This window comes from Varroa jacobsoni, unplaced genomic scaffold (assembly GCF_002532875.2).
Source record: "Varroa jacobsoni isolate VJ856 unplaced genomic scaffold, vjacob_1.0 scaffold_1169, whole genome shotgun sequence".
In the NCBI taxonomy this organism is placed as follows: Eukaryota; Metazoa; Arthropoda; class Arachnida; order Mesostigmata; family Varroidae; genus Varroa; species Varroa jacobsoni.
Genome location: NW_019214071.1, coordinates 227,787 through 245,089, shown reverse-complemented (window position 1 = coordinate 245,089; position 17,303 = coordinate 227,787). Strand labels below are relative to the sequence as shown.

The 17,303-nt window shown below is 42.2% G+C and overlaps 1 protein-coding gene across 1 annotated transcript in view; it reads left to right on the top strand.

The window, feature by feature from the left end:
• The first annotated feature begins 3,218 nt into the window (after positions 1 to 3,218).
• Positions 3,219 to 17,303, top strand: part of LOC111267317 (cell adhesion molecule Dscam1) — a 47,013-nt gene continuing 32,928 nt past the window's right edge. Inside the window, exons 1-6 of the mRNA XM_086971254.1 lie at positions 3,219 to 3,237; positions 3,526 to 3,876; positions 7,951 to 8,112; positions 14,044 to 14,311; positions 15,696 to 15,865; positions 16,886 to 17,182. Coding sequence (XP_086827380.1) covers positions 3,219 to 3,237; positions 3,526 to 3,876; positions 7,951 to 8,112; positions 14,044 to 14,311; positions 15,696 to 15,865; positions 16,886 to 17,182 — 1,267 coding nt within the window. The remainder of the gene's footprint in view (positions 3,238 to 3,525; positions 3,877 to 7,950; positions 8,113 to 14,043; positions 14,312 to 15,695; positions 15,866 to 16,885; positions 17,183 to 17,303) is intronic.

Genomic DNA, 17,303 nt, shown 5'->3' with positions numbered 1-17,303 from the left:
AATTATAATTTTACTAATTAGCTGCTAGTTCATACTGTCATTTAGCAACCGTTGCTAAATGGACTAGATTGTACTACACCAAAAATTAATAACACTATGACTAATAGACAGGACCAATTTATGTCCGCCATCGCTAATTTTTTCTATATTGTCTACGAGACGGAGCAATGTTATAGACATGTCTGAATGGAAGATGCCGAAGAGAAACATTTTATTATCGCTGAACTACCACCATCCTGCCGGTTCTTGTCTTCAGTATCTTTTTGTGAGACTCTTATTTTTAGTGATCTCTGAAGCTGTTCTGCAGAGTACCTCAAGCGCCCCAGATACGAACACAACTCGATTTCGGTATGAAGCTGGCGTTGAGGACCGATTAATTATGAATAATTAGCAAGACTCGCAAGTGGGCGCCACGTCACACCTGAAGGGCACTACAACTTGCAAATTTAGATTTGCTCATTAGGGAAAGCAGAGCCGTATCGGTTCTGATATTTTAAGGGTCCACTGGAAAGCCTCAGTACGCTGTAGCTAGTTGATGATGTAAGGCTAAAACTTGCTAAAATATGTTATTAATTTGGTGCATTTTCAGTGTTTTATTACTAACCCTCCTCTTATCAATTATTGATTTTCCTCTCTTGGTCAGTAAGATTTTAAAAAGTTAGTATCGCACTATATCTGTATGAAGCTCGAAAAAGCCTCCCTACATCTCACATGTCCCAACCATAGAAAACCACATCTAACTCATATCTGACGCTAATATTTACACCCACGATACTTTATTGCGGCTGTGGGTAGCCAGCGACTTCAACAGTTAATACTAAGTTTTGTTTTAACGCCCTTTTTTAACGCGAAAATCAAAGTCATCATCGCCTTCGCTAAAACAAGATGACTGAACGATTCTAGAGTAGAGCCTCTGAGCTCAACTGGGCCGTTGGTTAAGGGTGGGGGGAGGGGGGGGGGTAATACTCCACAGAACTGTGCACACGATCGGTGCGCAGTCCTTCCTCTATAGGGGCAGTAGAGCCTTTAAGAGGAAACGGAAGGTTGAAAAAAGACTGAGCAGATGCCCTGTCTACAGCGTGATGTTACGTAGTAGCTACGCACTTTGGGTTGCGACAGTTGTTGTTACTGCACGCTTGCGTCGCTTGCCAGTAAGGTTTCTGAGGAACGAAAGGCTTCCGCTTCGTTGTCATTGGCGCTGCCGCTGCGACCTTTCCATCCTCTGAATGTCCCTCAAGGTCGGATACCCACTCAGTTTTTCTAGTGTCAAGCCTCCCAGTATAACAGCCGTAGGGATGCAAGGGCGTTAGCAAATGGCCACTTTCGAGCTCCCGAGATTGCTGCTACTTCTAATGCTGCTATTCGCAGCGTTTTCCATGAACGTGTTCAGCCAAGCAAGGCAAAAAGTTAGTTTCAAAAATCCTTTAAGCGACCTCATTCGCATGTGCGGCAATCAGCGGACTGCCTTCTTCACTGACAGCAGAAGACGAAGCCGCAGTGGTTCAACGGTTGCGACTTATGTGGGTGGTCCAATGCTTCTTTAGCTTTGGTTAAAGTCAGCAATGGCCCCTATATCCAAGAGCTTTCCACGAGATGCGCAGAGCTGTGCAACTTAAATCTGGGTCTCTCCACAGTGTGGCTCTGTACTGCCAAACAGAGCCACGAGCTCAGTCTGTCTGCAACAGGACGTGCACATCGCACAGACAAGAACGTCGCTCAAGGCGTGCCTCAATGATAGTTGGGGTGTCAGGGTGTTAGCCTGAACGATGGCTTGTTCGTTTTTCCCGTTACAGACATGTAACGCTGTCGTCGTTGTCGACACAGCGTCTCGTTCATGGTTGGCTCGACGTAGAAACACCGTGGGCCGACAACACCGTGGCCGGATAACGAATGGCAGTCTCAAAAGAGACTCGTAAATTGGAGAATCTACGCCATTGCAAGTCTGGCGCGGTGCCGACGAACGATGTGCTGCAGATATATCGTTTACGTCGGCGTGCGCAATTTGCCTTAGCTGGTGCCTCGCTGGACGTCTCTGTGTAACTGCCCTTAGCCTTCTACCAGCGGAGCCTACCGTATCCACGTCACCCACATCGCCTTCTTCCCCAAATCCATCCTTTCTTTTTTCCAATCAAGCATGCTATTCATCACGGTTAACGATGCCGAAATGTCTAGCATCCCAGAGCGTTACCGGGTCTCCGAGATCTACTAGAGTGTCCCGCAGTAGTATACAGTTGTGCTACGGTGGAACGTCTCGCTACCGGCCAGTCGAGTGATTCGATACCCGATGCCGACGTGCGAGATTCGTTTTGTTCTAAAAACATCAGGGAGATCCCTTTATCGTCGTGTGAAAATCTCATGGGACGGCAATTATCTAAATGAATCGAGCCAATGAGAAGAAAAGAGTGAACAACTATTCTAACAGCTAGTCGCGAGGGTGAAACAACGTGGTAATAGCAACTTCACTTGTAACATTGTACAATAGACGATATGTAACGCGCTGAAAAGTTCTCAGCGGAGAAATAAGGAAAGCCACACCGTTTTCTTTCTTTTCGTTTCCTGTAAGTGTTCGGCGTGACCCGAAGCAGTCCTACTTGTTGTTGGCTCACCTTTCTAGCGTACATTTCGTAAACGGTATTCCTCTACGCCATTCCCTTCCAGGTTCTTGCGGGACGAGGGCTTAGTCAGTATAGTGGCGGCAAATGCAATCATTGATATGCAAAGGAAACTGCTTAGTCGACCGTTAATTGCCCAGAATAACTTGAAAGACAGTAGCAGAGAAGAGTGCCTCCTCGGAGGAGCGATTCTGTGTCTATTCAAACCGTGTCGTTCGGCTTCAGCGTTGCTCCGGACAAAGGGATAGTTAGACTTTCTCTGCGAATGGCTGATAGTCGTGGTGAAAGTTAACTCCATCCATCTACGACCAGCTACCTACACAAACTATTGATATGAACTAACTATGAGAGTGTGTAATCTCCGCCGTCGTAGAAAAGTTGGCAGTGGTTTGGCTACCGTAAAACGTTTGACGTACGTCGTAGCTTTCTCGGCGAGGCGCGGCATTGAGAAAATCTAAAAGCTTCGAAAGGCAGCAAGATTTGACGGATACACGCGTATAAGATGCTCGTCTTGAGTAAGAATTGTTGTCATTCAGTTATAAGCCCCTAATGCCATGTTTGTACCTATTCACTTTTTCCAATGAGAGTCTCAGTCGTAGCAAATCCATGTTATACTATAACAGGGGTAAGTGTCGTATATTGCAATAAGATAGACAAACATAAGCTTAGGCGGGGCTGAAATCCATGGTCGTAGGATCTCTATTTATAGGGCACGTTATGAATTAATACTCAAACAGACAGTTCTTTTGTGTGTGTCGCATGCTGCTTCCGACAAATTGTAGCAGTAAGTGTAAATCGATCAATAATAAGCTGCAGTGTATTCTCATTTCTCTATATACTATAATAATAATAATAATCGTTTTTATTTTGCGTTTTATCCATAGTAAAACTAACGTTTCGATGACTTTTCTAGGTTATCCTGGCGATTCGAGTTATGGTGGAAGCGTAGAATCGAATCAGCAAGCGCCACGGTTTCTTTCGGAGCCGGCGTCCCGAATTCACTTTGTTAACACGGCGGGTGTTCTTATTCACTGCGGCCAGGTGGCAGGCATTCCATCGCCGACGGTTCAGTGGGTGACAGCTGGGGACGGACAGCCCGTGACTACCGTACACAACCTACGTACGACGTTCCCGAACGGAACACTCTACCTGCAGTCGTTCCAGGCAAATCGTTATCGGCAGGACGTGCATGCAACAACATATCGCTGTGTCGCGACAAACTCCGTTGGAACAACAGGCTCGAGGGATGTCCGTGTAAGAGCTGGTAAGTTTGCTGTAAACAGTTTGTCTCGGATCACCGAGTAGCTCTTCTATTTACATGGGATAGTTTTTCTTCTATATTTCGCTACATGTAGAAGCAATTTATATACGAATATCTAATGATATGCCATCGGCAGCTACGAGGAGATGTGATTTGAAAATGGACTTTAGTAATGCAGCCTCAAAAGCTGCGTGTTTTCCTAAGCTGCCATCTCGTCAGTGTTAGCTGTGCAAATTCAGTTAATAAAGAGTAGTTTGAAGGACCATACCCGGGTACCCTGCTATAGAACACAATACGCTTTTGCGTTCGTAGCGTCTTCTGGCATGGCGTTCCTTTTTTATCACCGTATAAAAAAAATCGTCTAGTATTGAAAAATCTACCTCACGATTTTACCTCTAAGACATATCCTATGCTACTGTATAATTTAGCTTGCATTTTATCCTTTTTGTAAACAAGGATAATAATTAATTTTGCCACTAAATGATGCGAAGAAGGACTGGTATCACTCTAACAAACTGTCATTCTATGCATCCTATGGTCTATCTTTTACCGGCGCCTGTTTTCGTCAGGATACGTCAAATTCATTCATTGGTTGCTATCCTGTTTCTAGTTGATAAGCTCTTATCTGCCGATTCTATATTCAGTGGGGGTATATTGCACAGTGTGTATGGAGTACTGCGCGCATCCGCTGCCTCTGTAGGAACTACGATTTCTTCCAAGTGCTTGGTAGGACAAAGTAATTGCAGTCTAGAGAGGACCGTACGTACAAGTATGCAAATGTTTAAATAGAGCATGAACGCTTCTGCGTGGGGCACAGCGAAAACACGACGCTCAAGCATCCTTCTCCACGCCGACCGAATGGTCTGGAAAATGGGGTTTGACAGGGAACAAAGGAACTTCTTCTTCCCTTTTTTTCTCTCCCTCTCCCTCTGTCGGCCTCTGGGCTTTGTGTACCTGAATGCAACCAGTGGGTGAATCGCAGTGCACGTGATTGGTCATGCGATATACTTGGAACACACAGCGTGTCAGTGATAGCGCCAGATAGATGTCGTTCGTGTATTAGTTGCATTTGAATAAAAACAGATATATGGGCGATTAAATTTACATCTATTTAATACTACTGTGCTTTAGTTTAATATTCTGAACTTATACCGCTTACGAGAGACTTTAAAAATCCCTTCTACATGTTCACGAGTAATTTTTTTACTACTAACCAGAAGTAAGACAATATCGATATGTGTAGACATACTAAACTGTAACCCAAAGACGCCCGATATAAACAGAATTTAGTAAATTTTGTTTTTGAGTTGACTGTAGATGAAAATTTATATGGCGGATAACGCCCAGTCGTTACGGCTCTGTAAGACGCGATGGGCGATGGATACCCGTCTCTCAAAAATGACCGGTTTTATTTATACCGAACATCAGCAATGATGTAAGATGGTTCTTTGCGCCACGCGTTTTCAATCTAATCCCTATTGCGGACCTAGCACCTTGTCCCTTCCAAATCTGCTTTGAATTCTATTGGAGCGGCGTAAAGATCGGAAACAACGTAGATCATCGAACTCAAACTCTCCGGAAAATTTATGGTCTTAATGGCAATTCGTCCAGCGTGAACACATCTGGGAACCGCCATATTCCGAACGCAAACTTCTTGCCTCCCCCATAATGAGTTTGTAGTTTTGTTCTAACAAAAACCGGGTTTCTTGCGGTGCCAACAATAGTAGATGTTCGGTACGCCAAGTAAACAAAAAAAGCGATTGTAAATTATGTTTAACGTCCTGCGCACCCGCTTACAACAAACTTTGAAGTAATCCTAGGGCTGAAAACAGTGCCGCTAACTAAAATGTTTGGCTAGGCAGTTAAGTGGGCATTAAGAACCGATATGCAGTAGATACAGCTTTGCTGGAAATGGATTTTTAAAAACGGTAATTGATCGTTTATAAACGTTTACTTTTACTGAGTTTCGTAATCGTACAGTGGTCCAATTATTTACAATTATATAACTATTTTGAATGTGCATACGTTGTGGTGGAAATCTGAAAAACGGAACTTCTTCTAAGTTCTGTACTCAAAATTTCTTCATCTCAATAATCATAATAATGCGACGCTGTCTTAAGCATCACGTAAGCTTCTTGTCCGATTTCACTTTTCCTCTACGCCACCTACTTAATTAAAATCCTTCTTGATTTTTTCAGCTTCCCTATATAGAACCTGCTCGGTATGCTAGGCTCGGGTGAAACGTTCGAAGGCTTAACAAATTGATTAAACAAACCATTGGTTTAAGCGCCTTATTTCTCCTTCTACTTTCATCTACGCAAATGACATTGCATTGCAGTGCTAGCTTCCTCGCAGGCGCAGTCTATATGCTCTTTAAGTAAACTTTGGCTATCGCCCCTCAGCTATTTTGCCCTCCTCGAAAGGATAAACTGTTGCACCACGTGAACACGGCCACCATGACCGTCAGCGTTATTTCAACGGCTATTAGTTCATCCAGTGTTCTTTATCGTAATATATAGCTGCCGCGTGTTTTCTCCTGCACTAACTTCTTCTTGCCCTCAATATTCTTTCAGTGCCCTTGGGGCACTCTGCTCGTCCTCTCGTTTATTATTGATTGCTAACTCGTTCGGTGAAATGTAGACAATTGCAGCTATAAGCGACGAACTTCTCCATTGCAGTCGGAAATGTCAGCCAGCTTAGATGGGATGATATTTCTCTTATACATGTGTACAGCACGTTTGTCGTACTTTGATTGGTTCTTTGATGTTTCTTTCCTACACACAGAGACATATATATATATATATATATATCTATATATATTTAGGTGTAAGTATGTGGATATAAACCCTAGTTTTTGCAATCCGTATGCCACTGGGCTATCGGGTTTGGGGTACCAAAGGTGGCATATCAAAAGGGCTGTAGCTGTTGGTACGTTAGCTCTATGTACGTAACATGGAAAAAGCAAAAATGGAATGGCAATTGGCTCCAGCAAGATGGAAAAAGCCCTGAGAAGATACTGAAACGATGAGCCCGAGATAATATAACTACCACCACGACGTACAGAACAAATATAGGATATAGCGAGAAGGGTAAACGGCATCCTAGCATAACAATCCCAAAAATGTGCACGTACATAAGGAACCCCATAGATCTCCCTGTTCTGTTCTTTGGATAAGGATAAAAACGGAACACACGTGTCTAAAAACTTAGCCGTAGTTTGCCACTGCACTTGTTATGATTCGATTATTAATGGAATAGAGGTGTTCGTATAAAATATCCATGTTTTCGATTTTTTGAGGCAAGATTGAATTGAATAGAAACTTACGTGAGGAGGTTCATTAATATTCAACGAGCTATAGACGAGAAACATCTAAGTGGATTTTCTAGTTTATTAGTTGTGGATACTGTCATAATTGACTGTTACAAAGCTTTGTATTCCCACTTAATAAAAAATAAAAAAAAATAGCATTACCAGCTCGCAAATGTGTATTAAATTTTGAACTCACTCTTTATTACCGCAGTATGACTAGAAGTTACCGTCTGTTACTGATCACAAGTGTAGGTTATTAAGTTGGAACTACAACGTTTCAAAAACTTAAATTCCTATAGTCGCTTCTGCGGGCGTACCTCAAAGGGGTATTACCCATTGACCTATTTCCAATAGAAGTTAGTTTCTCACGCGACCAAACAGAAAATTATTTAGAAGTCGTATAAATCAAAATAGGTAAAGTAGCTAATAGTAAAGACTTACGTTATTGTTAACGAACCCGGCGGGAGCGGTCACCGTGGGCAGTCGCTTCAATGTTAGAAAAAGACAAAAGCTTCATCGGAAAGAACCAAGACATAAGTAAACAGAAATTTGTCGGATCAGCAGATCATAGTTGTTGCCATGTTAGCGGCATTATTTAGTGTAATATTGTAGTACGAGAAAGAATGCAATCAAATACGATAGACTCTGATATTTCCGGTTATTCCTATCGTCTCGACGTTGTTCAGAAAAGAAGAAACCATGTTTAGCGTTTAATGAAAAAAAAAATGTAGAAAAAATCTAGCGTTTGTTATTATTTGCATTTGCAGTTGTTGCGCAACGGTATGAAGTACAAGTTTATGACGAATTCGTCATCAGCGGTAACACGGCAGTGCTGCGATGTCACATCCCGAGCTACGTTCGAGATTATGTAGCTGTGGTTACGTGGGAACGCGAAGATGGGGTCACTATTACCTCTAATGTCGCCGTTGGTAAGTTATATTTTGCTATTCGCCTTTATTTATTCAAGACTAAAGCTACACACACGTCGTGTATAGCTACCTCAACCGTGCGCGGTCAAATTATTTTTATAACTGAACGTTGATCTTTCAGTAGCATTTCCATGTCCTGAAGTCTGATGGCAATGTAATAATTTTTAAATACATGGACTTTTTAAAAACTTGAAAAGGGTCAAATTGGCCGTTAGTGGTAAGTCCAGTTCTAATATGACCAAGGCTATGAAACGAGAGTTCAAGAGAAAATTCAATGAGTCTCCCGTATCTTAAGCGTTTATTGTTCGAAGGCGACATATGTTCCGTATTTTTTCATTGTTTATTCGTTCATTTGGGACTTATGTGAGAAGATATGCCTCACACAGGTACACAAAAAAAGCTACCAATTTCTTAGTCATTACCAGCTTAATCGGTTGTGGATTACCGCCATCTGTTGCATTTTAACGCAATTGAAGGCGTCTGTAATAGTGTATGGCCCTCTCTGACGGTGGGGGAGATAGCGATTATATGAAGGCATATGCCCCGTTTTCAGCAGCAGAGGCGCGTTTGCCGACTGCTTCCAACAGCTCATTCAACCGTACAACTCAAAGAACAGCAGCCTTGATGGGTGATGCTTGGCATCCTCGAAAATTGTTATTGTTATTAAACGTGTTGTAGTTGAATTAGCAAGCTCTCCATTCCTCATCAGAGCCCACTGGAAGAGGGCAGCCTCGCGTGTTCAAGTTCATCATACATTAATCGCCACAAAAGCTATCTTGAATCAATTCTCGACGGATAGTCGAGGGTTGGGGCATCGAGCCCGCAGGCCGGCAAGCCGATTTTGCAGTAGGGCCAGAAAGACAAGACGGTGCCTTTTGCAAATCCTATGGGAGGTCTGCAAAAGCCTAAGTCGCTGCAAAACATAACCTGACAAGGTAAACTAGTCAAAGTAAGAAGGATGAAATAGGACTTATTAGACCTATTACTGATATACGGATGATGATGATGGTTTGGAAAAAGGCGAACTGTTGAAGTCCCATGAACTTTCAAACTTGGTGTTCTTTTCAGAATACTAGTAAATGTAAGAAGGAATCTACTATTATTGTGTTGAAACATAGGGTGTTGCCCATGTCAAGGTAATCATATTAAACTAATAACAGAAGGAACTAGGCTACGTAGAATATATCTGTCCTTTCAAATATACAAGCACAGCTTAGGCTGAGGATAGAACCAGCAAAAAAAAGTACTATAAAAAAACAAACCTGAACATACTTTTTTAATATCCTAACAATGTTTACGGAGAAGTTAATTCTTATGCAAACAAAATCCTCACGCTCCCAGTTTCTCGATATCGGGACATTCTACTATATATGGCACAGATGTCAATGTGTTTCTAGGATTTCCTCATTATGCGCACTCTGCTCCGGGGCAAATGATGCTTTAACGCGTGAAACAGGTTATTTTTATGTAACTCGCTCGTGTGTCGTGTACGTGATCCATTGCGATCGGTTACAGGGACTAGGCCACATTGGCAAGGCCCGGAAGAAGAATTGAAGTAACTATATAGCCTCAAGCAAGTCGTAGGGTACGCGCGTTCGTTTGAAAGGAAACAGATGCCCTCTAGAGACGAAAGGAGTTCAGGAGGACGAAACGATTGCTATTTTGATTAACAAGCGAAACTCTTTGGCTGCCTTCTTGCGAACGGCTCGAATTACTCGAACCGTCATTCCTCTGACTTTGACGTCTCATAATAGTGATCTAAGCGACCATGATAGAACTGACCTAACCTGTTGCCTTTTTACCTTCATCTTTCATATTACCCAAACCAAACGCATGGGGAGGACTTGTTATACTATACCAGTTGACAACATTTTCGGTTTAGACATAGACACAAACATATACGAATGTATTCAGGAACATAAAAAACTTAGCTAACGGTCGAGACGCAGTAGCATTGAACAGAAGTGCCAATGCAAGAGACATAGGTAAATGTTGATTTAGTGAGTGCTGAAATGCCGACCAAAGTACCACACTATTCTGGCAAAGGTCTAGAAGTGAAGCCTGCTATTCGTAAATAAATATAATGCCTAACCCACAATGTACCTCTACGGAAAAGTTCTTGGAAAGACGTGTTGCACGAACTTGTAACACGAATCGTTATGTAATTATGTTACAGAAGACGAAGACACAAATAGGAACAACTGTAATGAGCTATGAGAAGCGCGCGTCGCGCATGAACTTTGAAAATTGTTGATACACCCTGCCTGTATACGATGGGCCTGATTCGTTTCTGTTTGTTGTTGATCCAATTCAAAAGACCTGGGAGAGATGGGGTCGCCTTGTGACTAACGAAACATCGATGGAGAGATCAATTGTTGTCCAAATGATGTTTACTTCTTTTCTCGAACTTAGCCAGAATAAAACTGACGAACAACAAGTTCCTTTATAACTTAGTACGGCTTCCTCCTTTATTTTATTTGATCCTGTTCGAAAAACGAAGCTATAGGCAGTAGTATAACAGCAGTAGTATAACAGAGATTGCGAGCGCATAGCCAAAGTTAGATGTAAAGTGGTGGCAGAGATTTCCCGTATCTCGGTCCGGGTCGTATATCTAAATATACGTATAATAAGGCCGGTTGTACGTAGCTGAAAGTGGGCAATCTTTTTAAAATTCGTATGCAACAAACAGTCAGGTTAATCGTCGATTACTTGACGTTGGCGTTCGATTCTGGCTAAACAGAATGTACGCATGCCACTGGGCCGCTGGCAGCGTATAAGCGTGTAGAGTTTTGTATTTTGCACATGGCACTATCGCTACCATTGCACCCTCTCGCATTGTTTCTCGTTAGCCAACTTCCGAAAGGAAGCACTAACAGTGCCGATACCTGGGACGAGCATCGCGTCAGCTAGCGAATGGCAAGTACAAGCGGTACCTGAGACACAGAAGCTTGGTTCCCAATTCGCCCTTTTTCCCTTCGGCTTTAATCCGATACGTAGAAAGGAAGATTCGGAGTTTCTTTATTTTGCCGAAAAACAGATTCATAGAAAAGGCCAAGAAAAAAACCTCTTGTTTAGCCACCTATCCATCTAGGCTGATCTGACAACGAGCCCTTGGATTTTTTGATGAGACTTCTATTCCCGCAATGACCTAGTAGTCTTAGCTTCGTTTCATTGTATACAAAAGTGCTACAAACCTAAACGTAATAATATCTGTTGTTCATAAATCTTCATATTTTTATTTGGTGCAATGTCGCCTAATCCAGAAATAATCTATATGAGTACATCTCGTAAACAACTTACCTTTAACCACCTTCAACAAACATCATCACGCCGTGATACCATAACGCCTGTTCCACCTGACTCCTCCATTCATGTTCAGAAATCGGCCAAGTACCAGCTCACCTATTGCGGCTAACCCGTTATCGCTGCCGTCGGTTACAGTTTTCACCAGCACGACTTCCGATGTGTACCGAGGCCTGCGTTGGCTTGATAGGTACTCGGTATACCTCCAACGTCGGATTGCCCTCAGCCCAAATTCATGCGGCCACAGCGAACACAGGAAAGCATTTGTTTCTTCCCCTATCACTCCCGGCTCGTCATCGTCACTATCCGCAGCTCGCCTAACGAGTTCCTCGGCTGTTCTGCCAACAGTGCAATCGTGCAGGAAGTGATTAATCTTGTTCAGGTTCAGTCGTCGACTCTCATCTAAACTTTAACACTCACAGTTTACCATATAACATCTACCGTAGCATTGCTGCCAAACCTTGCAGGCGAGAGAAGGTCAGCCAGATGGCCATCGAAGTAGCTACATAATTATCCTGTCTTTTGTAGCTTACATGTCTTCCCACCATCGTGCGCTCTTATTCATATAGGAACGTATATCTAGCTCCATATATGCTTATATAAGCATTTGTACTATCCACGCATTATACCTACAACCGTCGCTTAATAGTGGGGGTCCTGCCAACTCGACGTAGTGGACTGTGCTGTCAGCCTCCGAAAACCTTTCCCCTTCAATGTTCCGCGTGGACCTTCTTATTTCTAATCAAATGTGCAGAACGCGCCGACGACGGCGATGACGCCCTTTCTTATTGTTGTTTTATGGTTTTTCCCTTGTTTTCGACTCGTTTCATCCTCCCATCTGATGGAAAAAAGGTCAGCAGGGTGAAATTTTCTGAAGGATTGCGATTGTTCGCTAGGCTCCCACTCGTCAGGCTTCTGCTGGTCGTTAAGTCAGCGAGTCCTATCAAACATTATCTATAGATGGGGTTAGTTCCTGCTTTGAGGGGTACACCGAGACCCTAACGAAAAGAGTAAAGTTCAGCCGGTCACGTTCGTTACGTTCTATGTACGACACTGTTATGTCAACGATAACAATGGAAAGCAAAAGGAGGTCGATGCTTGATCGATTCTTGCCGTAATAGTGAGCGTGTAATAGGAAACCCCTTGATACAGCAGGGAAGACTGCCAAAAGTTCGCTGTTCCGAGACCCGCACTAGTGTTATATTTGTCTGATCATTCCATGCTATGCTAGGAGCAGCAAAACTACTCCTTCTGTATTCAAGCATGATCGTTTTATAATATAGGGATATATATTTTCACAACATATTTATGGTTTCTAATATTCGTTACTGTTGCCGCTCTACCTGTATGATGACGAACAGTACCACATATGTACCACATTCGGCCATTTTTAACTTGAAATTCGTTTGTTTATTCATAGATTCCATATGGGTCATCCGTGCTACGGATACATAGCGAATGCAACCAGTTCGTTACTATATAATTTTTTCCCAATTTAACCTAAGCTAATTTCAAGTATCGCAGCTGTTCTAGCTCCTCTGTTGCGCAACTTCCATCGTTCCATTCCAGTTCTTAAAAAATTACCCAAGTCCTTTCGTCCCTCTACTGCGTAATATAGTGTTCGCAGTTCGAATGTATTACTTAAGTAACTTTATTACTTTATATTAAATGTTTACTCACCTAGTCAAATACTTCGGTTTTGCGATCTACTTACTATGTAATCCTCTACCAGATGTTTGATACCCTATGCCAATTGTTCGGTGCAATTAAACAGCCAGCTCCTAATTGAGGCTATTCCATTGTTGCTTTGAATGTGCCATATGAGTATGACGTCGCTCAAAGTTTAAAGCAAGCGACTAACGTAACCTCAACGATACCTTTCAGAAATCATCAACCAAGACTCTATATCAGATTGTTTTGAAAATGAAGATATTTTACAAATTTCTTACTGGTGTTCGGCAGTTTACCGAAATTTATATCAAGTTTTATGAAAAAACAAATTGTATAACTTACAACTCATCCTGTATACGTTACATGATGTTTTCAACATAAATTTTTGTCCTCAAGGCAAGCCAATCAAAAAATCACAAAAACCGTGTATTTTTCTGTCTCGACAATCTGGACTACCATAGCTACACATACAGACTTTGACTCGCTGTACAATATATGGATACTGAGCCCTATTCAGCATAAAGTGATCGGGCCTCATGCAAAGAGAGATAGATATAATAATTTTGTGGCTTGTACACCAAAAAAAGATATGAGTAATTAGTAAATACATATCCTCTGATAATCAATACCTACGATGAAAGCATTTGCATAATTATGTTTCATACATCCTAATTTATCCGTTGTTGTCGTTTCTGATCAAGTAAAGATTCACTTCGTAAAACACAACAAATAACTGTTGCGCAACAAGGCAAGGCAATTAATAGGCCCAAAGGTTATCCCATAGCGCGTTTTACCAAGACCGTTCCCTTAAAAAAAATAGCACCTTCGCTGCCCCTGCCCGAACATGCGGCTTCTGCCAAAACATCATTGTTACATCTTGTCCTTTACTACACAATGCATTGGACCGTGTTCAGGCTCTGGTTTAATCCTTGTCTCCGTCTTGCCTATGTTTTATAGGAGGTCGCTATAGCGTTTTGGCCCACGGCGAATTGCACATCAGGCAGGCAACAATAGCGGACGGCTTCAAAAGCTATCGCTGTAGGACGCGCCATGCGCTCAGCGGCGAGACCCAGTTAAGTGCAACAGCCGGCAGGCTGATCATCACCGACGCTCAGGGCGCGCATCCACCGAGGCTGTCGGACACATTGGCACAAGTACGAACAGACGAGGGCTCTGCCGCGGAACTAACTTGTGTCGCACAAGGGTTCCCCACACCGACATATAGGTAGGTCGCGTATCCACCCGAGAAAAGTGACAGAGAATATGAAGACAACTTCATACGGAAAAGCACGGAACTACGACGTGTTCTGACATCTAAAAACGATTAATCGATTCTGCTGTAAGATCGGAGACACAACGCTCAGAATGAATCAATGATGGACGCTAGACGAGCATTGGGGTTATTCGAAAAAATATGTCTCTACATTTGGTTCGAGCACTCATTTTATTGTTTCATTAAACCTTGATTTATGACGAGGAAACAATGTTGTGTTTAGTTAAAATAGGTTCCTTATATCATTCAGCTTTCTATGTCATGCCTGCGACATAGGACTCAAATCGATGTAAAGAAATGGTGTGTCATCAACGGCAAACAAGACCCGTTTTTAAATCAAATAAAAAGAAAAGCCATGGGAACGCATCATCTGCTCTCTTTTTGTGTCGTTTCGGTCAATACTGAACGCACGCTTTGAACTTTGCAGCCTTTATCCCATGTCCGTTTCTCTTAACAGCCAATACGAAGCTTATCATATTTAGTCACCCATTAGCCTTTACGCCAGCACTGCCTGGACGTCAAAATGCCCTACCCTTTTTTTGTATCATCGAGATAAGCGTTCAATCACGCGCTCAGACATCCATGAATCTGGTGCGGCCGCGTTGCTTATACACCGTGAACTGCTTACCAGTGCCATATTCATTTCATTTGGCCTTATGAGAGCTAGGCAGGCCCTCCCTCACCAACGTCTGCATATTTTCGCTGCCGCAGGCTATTTACTGCAGCTAAGCTTTACTTTGCATACACAGTGACAATGAATAAAAAAGCTGTTTCAGCTTAAAGCCTGTGTGTAATAGTATAATATTATTAAGATAATAGGTACTTTCAATGTTATGATGCATACTTATATTCGAAAGTCAACTATTTGGTAGAGTTATTTTTGCCGGCTGGGCATTTTGAGAACCACAGATGAATATCTATGCATTCACAATCAAGGATGCAAAGGGAGGATTCAAACTTATTTTTATTATTGTACCATTATTAGTTAGCTCAAAAAGTATAAAAAACAGAGAACGGGATCACAACAACGTACAGCAATTATATCCATGACGTGCGCATGTACGTCCAGCCAACTTTAAGGATACAGAGAATATCGTCATTCGATTCCCGATTTCAATTGGATATAGTTGACCCCGATACTTTTGTTGAGGTCAAAGCCAGGCCACTCTGAAGTTCGTGAAGTAATGGCGATAAGAAAACCACATATTTTACTTTTCAGGTGATAACTAAATAATCAACTTACCTACATTGGGTCAACATCCTGTGAGAAAGATACGCTTTAGAAACATATTTCATTTTTTGAGTAAGTGGGTCTTCCCTGTTACGTTACTTTCAGATGGTTTCGCAAAGATAACTTCCGGCCAGCCACAGAGGCTAGGGGCGTTATACAGGCGGACGGATCGCTTTACTTTGTTAAGACGAAAATCCAAGATAGTGGAATGTACGTTTGTGTCGTGAACAATTCGGCCGGAGAACAAATTCTCGAGAGCACTCTCACCGTTACAGGTAAATTGGGGATGAAATTATTTATCAAGGCCACAAAGGGCGTTCGCAGTCGCAAAAACTGCTATAAAACTATAATAATAGATAATAATAAATAACAAAACGAACAAGAAGTATAAGGCACACAAATATTAAATATTATGCTACATTTTTTAAGTATGACCTTACCAAAACTTAAGGTCAAGACCGATCTATTTACATTGAAGACAAAAGGAAAAAAATTGCCGTCGTTGAAATGTAGCATTTTTTAAAGCCTTTTCTCGGTTCTATATTGTATATGGTAATAGTAATACTTTAATGTTAAATCCCAGTTGTTTTTTTGGTTGCGCCGACGTAATAAATGTCGTTTGCTGGAAATATTGGTGTATCTTAATAAAAGCGGTCGGAAATTGCCGATGATACCGTGCTTGACAAATATTAGTCTTGACATTCTAACGAGGTTCAGGGTGTCCATGTAAGACACTAGAAATCCAAAATTGTCTTTTTCGTAATGGTGCTGACCTTATCACCTTGGCAGAGTGGCTCACGATGCCTACATTTGTCTGACCTTAACCTCATAGACTGGCTAGTCGGCAGGCGCATCCTTCACCAGAGTGGGTTCCTCTTCTAAGAATTGCAGTTCACACTAACTTCATATACGATTGTGTATTTTGAATGAGATCTACTTCCGCAAACTATCTTGCTTAAAAACACTGCTTAATTTTTTGATTCAAAGCAAACTGTTCGAACATCTACGCCACCCGGTAAACGCAGCCTGAAGTATATTTTTACTTACCCTACGCTTGTGTTTTCTAATGAACCGTTTCTGTGACAATCGGTCCGACTTCAGTAGGCTTCATGATTGTTCTCCATTGGAAGAGCTTTCTTTTCACGGAAATTTTCCGAACAAATGTCCGATGAGCCCAACAGTTCTAAGTAACAATACGAAATCAATCGAGTTTAACATTGTTTAATTGTCGTCTCTTATATGGCAAAAAGTATCTATTTAAAATTCGCTTTGTGTCTGTCTGATTATTGATTCAGCCCCACTATCAGTACACATAACTCCAGAACGAGTCCAGGTAGAGACCGGTCGAACTGCTACGCTAACGTGTAACGTTTCTGGGTGGCCAGTGGATTCGATCACGTGGTTGAGGGATCAGCGGCCCCTGCATCCGCTCCAGGGACTGGAGACCTCAAGTTCGTCCTCTAAGTATCAGCTGATCTCACCGCACGTACTACATATTCCATCGCTGACTCGAAATGAACGTGGCGTTTACCAGTGCTACGCTAGAAACCAGCAGGACTCAGCGCAGGCCACTAGCGAAATTGTCCTAGGAGGTACGCGTTGTTGATATTGTTAACGTGGTGTGAGAAAGTTACGAGACTGCACTTCATTAGAAAAATAGATATTTTGTTTGGAAATAAGACGAGCAAATATCACAGAGTGGCCTGAATGTTG